At 39.9% G+C, this 9,568-nt stretch overlaps 1 protein-coding gene across 5 annotated transcripts; it reads right to left on the bottom strand.

Moving 5' to 3' along the window:
• Window positions 1-296: 296 nt before the first annotated feature.
• Window positions 297-8,725, bottom strand: si:ch73-206p6.1 (phospholipid scramblase 1). 5 transcript variants are annotated; one of them, XM_028569137.1, is made up of 8 exons: window positions 8,507-8,624; window positions 7,888-7,978; window positions 5,741-5,783; window positions 5,388-5,608; window positions 5,057-5,218; window positions 4,375-4,536; window positions 2,327-2,376; window positions 297-441 (listed from the first exon to the last, which is right to left on the bottom strand). In XM_028569137.1, exons 1-7 carry the CDS (start codon window positions 8,512-8,514, stop codon window positions 2,347-2,349), a joined length of 717 nt encoding a protein of 238 aa, XP_028424938.1. In that variant the 5' UTR covers window positions 8,515-8,624; the 3' UTR covers window positions 297-441; window positions 2,327-2,346. The 5 variants fall into 5 exon arrangements, with proteins under 5 accessions (XP_028424938.1, XP_028424939.1, XP_028424937.1 ...); XM_028569138.1 differs by lacking the exons at window positions 297-441; window positions 8,507-8,624 and adding an exon at window positions 8,641-8,725 and having other exon boundaries at window positions 775-2,376; XM_028569136.1 differs by lacking the exon at window positions 297-441 and having other exon boundaries at window positions 775-2,376.
• Window positions 8,726-9,568: the final 843 nt, after the last annotated feature.

Raw genomic sequence — 9,568 nt, 5'->3', positions numbered from 1 at the left:
TACGTTTTAACAAACATAAAAGTGCTCATATTATGCTCATTTTCAGGTTCATAATTGTATTTAGAGGTTGTACCAGAATAGGTTTATGTGGTTTAATTTTCAGAAAACACCATATTTTTGTTGTACTGCACATTGCTGCAGCTCCTCTTTTCACCCTGTGTGTTGAGCTCTCTGCTTTAGCTACAGAGTGAGGCATCGTACTTCTGTACCATCTTTGTTGGGAGTCGCACATGCGCAGTAAGTACTGCTAGCTTGTCAGTTGCAGAGTATGAGGGCGTGCCACGCTAGCAGCTAGGCGAGCATTATAACGTGTTACAAAGTGACGCACGTTTGTCACGGAAGTAAAGGCTGGACTACAATGGAGCATTTGGTGAAGAGTTTTTTCTGATGAAGATGGTAAGTTCCTTTGGGGTGGATTTGGGCTTTTTTCACTTTGTAAACCTATAACGTGCACAAAAAAGATATAGATATATAACAAAATAAAGGAAAGGGAAAAAGCCAAAAAGCATAATATGAGCACTTTAAAGCCTTAAAAGCTTTTACCACTTAATATCTATTAGAAGATTATTTAAGATGGATGTTTTTCCAGTTTTCCTGAACCACTGATGACATACATGTTATCATGATTAGGGCTGGGTTAAAATAATCGATTCTCCATTCTTTCTTTTAGTGATCTGATATTGATTAATAAAATCCAGAAATCAATCTTTTAACATGCTTTTTTTCACCATGGATGTATAAGTAAAAAGTACTTTAAACATACTTTTTGGGGTCAATTCTTAATGTAAACATTAACCTGCATTGTTTTTTAAATTGAGGGTTGCTTCTTGTTTGTACAATTTACAGCATAGGTTCTCTGATAATCTCTTTCATAACCAAGCAAAATTGGTATTGTAACTAAAATTTTCATAACCTAATTGACATGGAATCAAATTGGAAATGTAATTGAATCGGGACCTTGTGAATCGGAATTGAATCCATTCAGGAAATCATTGATACCCAGCCCTAATTCTGATACTACAAAATAGCTCTTAATGGCCTTAATGCTGATGTAGCACATAGATAATATCGTTGCAACAATGATTCATACCAGTCAACATCAGACTGATGACCATACTCATTAAATCACATTTAGAATTTTATAATGAAGCATGGTGCACAGCCGTATCAATGGCCATTTGATGGAAAGTAAGGTTTTACTTAACTCTTGCATTTTTGACACATGTAGAGCTGTCACACCATGTGTAATGCAATATCTAGAAAGATCGAAATTCATGTTGATAACCACACAATGTATTCAAAATATATGGATATTTAGATGATTCAATGTACTAAATGTGATTATCTTTTATATGTATAGTATCAGGTGTAGGTGTGTATTTCCTGGAGCCAACAGTAGCATGCATTTCAACCTGAGTTTGTCCAAAGATCTACATTGTGATTAGACACTAATATTTGAATAAAAACCATATGGCATAAGGAGGTCTTCAGTTTGTCCATTTGGGTGTTGGGTTATCCTTAAATGAAAAGCTAGCTCCCTCTTGTGGACAAGACTGGGACACATCAAGCCATAACCTCTCTGTTCCCAAATAAACAACCTCAACAATTGACTTGCAATGCTATGATAGTTAATGTTTAAGTTAAAACACACACACACAAGTACACTCATAGCACACAGACACACGCACAAAGCAGTGCACACACACATTACTCTATGTTGACAAATGTGTAACAGACCAAAATATAAAACAATAAATAAGGGCTTTGAATATCTGAACTATAAACTATGATATTACATGAGTCCTTCAGTTCTCACACAATATGGCTACAAGCATAGTGCTCCATATAAAGTAACATGACTATTAATATGACCAAATTACACAAGTGCTATTTGGCTGACCTTCTTGGCATACTACCATAATGACACCAGTCTTTTTTTTTCATTAACTGTATAACAGCACTTGCCTGCAATGGTGTTCCTTTTTTATTCATTCATATATGGATGTTATCCTACTATTCAAGTTGTTTTAGAGTAGCTAAAGGTTCTGGGCCCAGATGGGCTCAGCGACCATAATGTAAACCCAAATGAGACATTGTTTAAAAACACTGCCCTGTACTCACAGCCCAGTAACGTGTTTTAACAACCAACCTGAGCAGCTAAGACTAAAACAAACCTATTTAATTTTTCATGCAAAAGTATAACATTTAGGTACCTTTTGGTACTTCCTTTAAACTAACTGTTTGAAGGTTGTTCTATGTAAGGGCATTTGGGACCGAGCATCATGGCTTTGTGGCCTTGTTCTTCCAGGAATGTTTGTATGCTTACATGGATATCCTGTTTGGCTCCTAGTTAGTAGTCTCAAAGAACATGAAATCCTGTAAAGAAAAACACCAAGGAGAACGTGTTAATGGCAATGCAAATGCATTACATTGACACAGAATGCCTAATTGAACTTCAAATATAGCCGAGGGGTAGAATTTATTCACTGGTATGTCACTGCCAAATTAGCTGTAAAAAACATCCTGAGATTTTAGCATTGAAGCATTTTAGGAAATGTGGCTTGTGCTATTACAAAAAGTAGCTCAGACAAGCTGTTTTGCATTTGTGGTGATTGGGGTGGTTTCAGGTCACATTTCCCATAAAATGTAGGCTAAGTGGTGCATTAGAGGAACATGCCGACTTATTGAGACTTTAGCTTATTCACCGTATCCCCCAGAGTTAGATAAGTCCATACATAGAGGGTACAGCCCGATCCGGTTGGGGAGAGTTCTAGCCCGACCAGGCTCCTCTCCTTACCCTGTCTCTCTTAGTTATGCTGTTGTAGTTCTAGACTGCTGGGGAAGTTCCTTCCTTCCTTTGACAAACTGAGCTGCTCTCTACTCTCTCCTTCCATTTGTTTCCATTTGTGTGCATCCTTGTACCAGAACTGATTGTTACTAACCTAGCTCTGGGGAGTTTACTCCCCGGAGTCTTTAGGTTTCTTTTTTCGCCCAGAATATTTCCTTGGATTAGGGCGGCACCAAGATCTTGGTTGCAGCTGTCGTCCAGCTACACCCTGCTACGCTCTGCGATGCCCTGCAGTGTCCGGCTGCTTTCTGCTACGTCCTGCTATGTCCACCCATGCTCTGCTGTGCCATGCTACATCCTGTAACGCCCTGCAGTGCCCTGCTATGACATGAACTACTACATAGTCACTGTTCCATTATCTTAACTGTGACTATTATTGCCAATTATTATTAACAATTATTAATCCCAACCGGCACCGTCAGACACCGCCTACCAAGAGCCTGGGTCTGCCGAGGTTTCTTCCTAAATGGGAGTTTTTCCTCGCCACTGTCGCATTAGCTACTGCTAATGCTTGCTCTTGGGGGAATTACTAGAATTGTTGGGGCGTAAATTGTAAATTATAGAGTGTAGTCTAGACCTACTCTATCTGTAAAGTGTCTCGAGATAACTCTTGTTATGATTTGATACTATAAATAAAATGGAATTGACATACCCTTCACATCTCTGTGCGTGTCGTAACTCTGTCTGACACCCCCACCGGTAGCCTAGCTTACCACAGATTCTGGAGATAACCGTCTCCAACTAGCCTACTGCTCCAAATAAGTGATAAAATAATGCCAAATTGTTCCTATTTAACATGTTATGATTTGTATAATCACAGCGTGTACAAATAACAAGGTCATATGAGACACAGCCATCTTCTAACCGTATACAATCTGGGAACTATTATCCACAGGAGGCGAAGCATTGCTACTTGGGCGGAGTGATTAGCGCAACACCTGAAAAGCACCGTTGTTACTCTCTGCTCCTCACCACGGGGCTTCTCAGGTGCTGCGAGCAAATCACTCCGCCCATGTAGCAGAAGTAGCAGTGCTTTGCCTTCTGTGGAGAATAGTTCCCAGTAAATATACGGTTAGAAGACAGCTGTGTCTCATGTGACGTTATTTGTACACACAGTGACTATACAAATTACAACATGTAAATAGGAAAATGTTGGTGTTATTTTGTCACTTATTGGGAGCAGTAGGCTAGTTGGAACCGGTTACCTCCAGGATCTGTGGTAAGCGAGGCTAGCGGTGGGTGCGTCAGACAGAGTTACGACACGCACAGAGATGAGAAGGGTATGTATCGGCGTGTTCCTTTAAGTGGTAGGTACGTTAAGTTTCCGACTATCAGTGAACTAAAAGACATAATTCCCCATGAAAGCTGGGTCTTCTGAGGCTACTGCATCTGTTAACAGCCACATTTTGGCAATAGTCCTGTTTATTTTGTTACGTGAGAATCTTTAAAAAAGAAATGCAACTTCACAAGGAATCTTTTTTGATGTTGTTTAAGAACTAAAGACTCAGTAAAAAGACTTTACTTACAATGAGAAAACATGCACCGATCATGACAGCCTTGATTCTCACATCCAGATCCATGGGGAACTGGATACCAAAGTTGTCTGAATCTGTGAATGCTTCCCGAAGAAGTCCTGTCCACTGCTTACTGATTTTCCCAATCTTACTGACTTCATCCATTGTCAAAATCTGCAGAAAGAGTCACAGAGAGGGCAGAATGCTGACATGTGCTGCATTAGGATGAAGATCAATCCCTAAACTTGTTTTGTTTTATTGGAAGGAGATCATGGAATCATTTATAATCCCATCACATTTTAGCTTTTTTGCCCGCTGCCACAGTAACTTGAATTTTCTATCCCAATAATGACTTCAAAGCAGCAAGGGAGGAAGCGTGATGGTAATATCATGCTTCAGTTACCCCTCCTCTGGGTCTGGTAAAAGGTCTGTGTCCCTGACCCAAATCCTCTTCACCGCTCAATCTAATAAAACCAGCTGAGCCGTGGGACAATGGCCACACTGTACCACACAAGAGCATGCCCTTTTGCGATGGCTTCATCCAAGCTACAGCCCGCTCTGATTGGAAACATATTTCCTGCTCCAGAGCATGAGGAGGATCCCTTACAAAAAAAATGTCCAGAGGGCCAGAATGTTACCGTGTCATGTTATGTTTTCATGAATTGAATGGATTTCTATGTTTAGACAAACCCACCTCAAAGTCAACATCTGGTAGGCAGCTCCATCCACAGAAGGGCCCATGGATCTTCAGTACAGGCTCATTGTGTTCGTTCGCAATGATGAATTTGGGGGAGAACGGGTGCCACTGTTGTATAACGTACCCCACTGTGTTACCGGGGGGAGACTGCACCTCCAGCTGAGTGAGGGATTGTGGGAGAACAGAGTGTGATTTGTAGTCATATCCTCGCAAGAAAACTAGACAACATTGAATGTAAACAATAACATATGGGGTGAACAAAACCCACCTTCAAACACTGTCATTTCATGGACACAATGTGAGCATGTCTACAAGTGGTTTCACTCACCTCTTGTAGACAACAAGGGAAGCAGCAAGACATGCACTTAAGTGGCCTGGTGACGGTGATGACCTCTTGCCCAAAATTGTCAAGTACGTGGATGGTGAAGGAGCGCATGGGACCACAACACTGTCGACTCAGACAGTCGTTCTCCTCGACAGCGTAGAACACATTCTGCCCCATGCTGTTACGGACCTCATACTTGTTGTTGCTTTCGAATCCAACAAGGGCTGCGTGGACCAACAATACGTATGAAGATGTCATTGCTATACAGATCCTGCAAAACCCATATGTACTTAACATAACTACGAGCATAAATTACATATTTTCTCAGAAGTCAGTGCATGTTTTACATACTTTACCTTCAACAAGCTCAACTTTCTGTTTGATGAGTAGCTGATCCACCTAGAAAACAAGATAACCACATACAATGGATTCAAACCGATGCATTTTTGTTTGTTAAATGCAGCAGTTCAGTGGAGTAAGTGTAGTTGAAGGGGACGGCCTACAAAAGAGTTGGAGTGGAGCAGTTCATTTTTTTTAAGTGCACCTGTATATTATTTTCTGTGACTATTGTTATGCACATCTCAAGCACCACGGTTGTGTATAAATACTCCAACAGAGGAATTGTAGTGCAGTTTCTAGGCTTTTGATCTGCAGAAGGGAGGGCTGGTAGGAAACTCCCTTGACAAAAGATCCTTTTTACACAAGACAATTTGACTTGTAACAGTAACAAAAGCACAGTTGTTATTTACAACATTAACAATGGCTCTGTTATATTTGAGTATCCCAGTGAGCCTTGACAGTGAGTCAGCATGCACAATAGCAGGGCCCTGAAACTGAAGCGGCTTCATGGAATTCAGCCATCATATGTTTAATTATTTACACCTGTGCTAATCCTACTGTGACATGTCAAAATGTCTTTCATGAAAAAGGCACCGTCTTTCATAGCATCAGTGCATTATAATATCTGTACATTCACATTTAGGGTGTGAAATATGTTTTAAAACAAGTTAGTGTGATGAACGGGAGGGCTCTATCCTAACTTGTTTCACAATCCTCCTGAAACTGCCCCGAAATACAATCTAGGCCGTCCCAAAATGAAATGTGGACCATCCCAAATTTAAAATCTTTGTTTTTCTACATTATCATTAGTTAGAATAATTCAAAGTGACCTTTAACAGAAAAAAAAAATCATACAAATGATTAGATGATCATTGATCTTGTTTTGTCAAAAAGATGACAAAACTAGGTCATCTTTTTGATCACATTACTTTGTCTCTTGATGATTGTGTAATCAATCACAGAGACCAAATTAAGAATCTTGTTGTGCTTTTCGATCGGACACTCTCGTTTGATTTACATATAAAGGAGGTGACCAGAGTTGCTTTTTTCCATCTTAGAAACATCTCCAAGATCCGATCAATACTCTCTTTTAAGGACTCTGAGGTCCTCATTCATGCCTTTGTGTCATCAAGGCTAGATTATTGTAAAGTTCTTCTGTCGGGTCTGCCAAAGAAAAGTCTTCGGAGTCTGCAGGTGGTTCAGAATGCTGCAGCTCGTGTTCTGACCGGAGCCTCCAGATATGAACATACTGTATTACACCAGTGTTATCCTCGCTCCATTGGCTCCCTGTTCATGCCAGAGCAGACTTTAAGGTGTTGCTACTAACCTATAAAATATTAAATGGCAGCACAACGTTGTATCTTAAAGACCTAGTGAACCCCTATGTGCCTGCTCGAGCCCTGCGTTCTCAGGGGACGGGTCTTCTGAGTGTCCCAAAGGTTAAAAAGAAGACTATTGGTGAACAGGCTTTTTTTCCGTGCACCGACATTGTGGAACAGTTTACCTCAGGACATCAGGCAGGCTTGTTCTGTTGAGGCTTTTAAAGCAAAGCTAAAGACCCATCTGTTTACTGTTGTGTATGAGGCCTAATTTCTTTGTATGTTTTCCTGAGAGTCTGAGTGTGTGTTTATTTTTGTTTTAGTTATTTGAAATGTTTTTAAATTGTATTTTCTATGTTCTGTACAGCACTTTGATTTGAAAGCGCTTTACAAATAAATGTATTATTATTATTTATGAACCTTTTTATTCAAAAAGATTCAAAAGTAGAAGTAAATTAGTCACATCATAAACCTTGCCCTCTCTCTCTCTGCAAGTTGGAACACATATTAAACACATATTAAACATGTTGTTCCATCTAATGCTTTTTTTTTTAACATACTGTATGTTAACAAACAAATTAACTTTGGGACACTATACCCATACTATACTGAAGAAGCCTATACCCCCCACTGTCACTGGACTATTTGGTGATGTATCCTCAGTGTGCTGTGAGGATGTTAAATATTTAGGGAATGTAGAGTCAGTGACACCTGACGCTCCTTTCCACAGCCCTTAATGAATGAACAGACTTCATGTAGGCAGTAGGCTACTGGACTAAGTGGCACTAACACTAACATGTAACATTTGTAAGGAAATCAAAACGAAACATTGTTGTATTTCTTACCTGAGTCAGGTATTCTAATCCTGGGGGACAGCCTGGTATTTCCGGGTTGGGCACAGCATACATATTCATTTTTGTTAGTCTGGAGGATGACCTGTTGATAAATGGAATGGTTAAAACTGAGATATGGCGCCATCTTGTGTTTATTTAGGTAACGCTCTTAAACAAATGGAGATACATCGCCAAAGCGGTTAATATGTGTCTTTCTATACATGACATGACATGTTCTGTATTGTAAAAGCTAACAGGTCAGCCTGGAGCCCCCCCCGCCCTTGTCCTCTCCACTATGTTAAGATGTAAACAAGTTGCGAAGCAGCTCGTCCGCAGCCTGGGGGTGCTGCTGCGGACCGACACGGTGGGCGACACAGATAGTCTTGGTTGTATCGGGAAGTGACGGGCTTCTGACAGGAAGACACCCACCATGAGAAATCCTTTTACTCCGTTTGTTTACACGTAAAAAAAAAAAAACGTCCAAAAGCCAACACAAGCTACACCGCTCCTCTCCACGATGTAGGGCATTCCAGTGCAGATCTCTGTGACTGATTATTTTCAACGTGTGATGTTTACAGCCTATGGTATCGTCTGCTGGTAAAGAGAGCCCATGCCGAGGTTTGATGCCTACTTTTTCATTCAAAGGAGACGGCGAGTTGTTAAAAGCGACGAGCTTCCGTCAATATTCCCATTACAGCCTGTAGGCCACAGTTTGTATTAGCTATACAACAGGCAGCTGTTTTTTTCGGAATCCGAATTACTCACCGATATTTCACCTGCTACTCAAAATAATAACAGGCCACTCCGGGAACCAAGCTTGTGGAATAAACCTATAATCGTATTGGTCGACGTCATCGTACTTCCCATTTTCATGCGCCAATGACATGCCGGGAGTGTAGAAGGCAGCTCAACAGAACGGAGTAGAATAAACTAGATCACTACATAATAGAACTGGACTCAGACTATCAATAGTTGCCTGTTGCATGATTAAATAACCTACTGTAGAGAAAGCATGCACACATTGCATTAGTTTGTCCATTTTACAGCAATATAATTTTTTTTTTACAATAGCTTTTATTTGGCATGTTCTGATGATAAATGAACATATTTTTATTTTTCCATCCTCTAGATGTCACCAATAACACAAGCAAGTAGCAGAGTGGAAAGGTATTACAGTATTGTAATACTATTATCTCGCATTGTGTGCACAGTCAGCACGTGATCTTTTTTTTTTTTTACAAAAACAATGTTTTTATTAAACCCCAATATCTATATCATATACAGCATTTTATCTCAGATAGTTGTAGGCTTATTTTGCTAAATGACTATTGTGAATTTGTTTTTGTATCTTTAAAAATTCATAAATAGAAAATAAAGGGACATTCTTTATTTATTACTAAAGGATATACAGTATAATACTATATAACATGGGATCCAAATTAAAGATCAGTTCCCTACCTCCTATACCTGCCCAGCCACCACACATATCCAGACATTCACTCACATGCATGTGCACACTACACACTATGCTGAGTTGTAGAAAAGACAACATAAGCTCCATATGGTGATCATTAAGGAACATTTGCTTAGGTTATGAGTGTTCTTGAGTCTGCAGTAAGGCATTTTTGCCCCATCCAATAATGTTGGACTTTGTCAGATAAAAAATATAGTAAGGGATGTAGAGTTTGGAACT

Source organism: Perca flavescens, chromosome 22 (assembly GCF_004354835.1).
Source record: "Perca flavescens isolate YP-PL-M2 chromosome 22, PFLA_1.0, whole genome shotgun sequence".
Taxonomy (NCBI): domain Eukaryota; kingdom Metazoa; phylum Chordata; class Actinopteri; order Perciformes; family Percidae; genus Perca; species Perca flavescens.
This window is presented reverse-complemented; position numbering and strand designations above follow the sequence as displayed.

Bases quoted from the DNA above. Each gene is read 5' to 3' on its own strand.
- si:ch73-206p6.1 (XM_028569137.1), bottom strand. The intron at 5,609-5,740 runs GTAAAGTATGTA...TGGTCCACGCAG, and splicing joins GAAAGTTGAGCTTGTTGAAG to CCCTTGTTGGATTCGAAAGC. The intron at 4,537-5,056 runs GTGGGTTTGTCT...CTCTTTCTGCAG, and splicing joins TACCAGATGTTGACTTTGAG to ATTTTGACAATGGATGAAGT.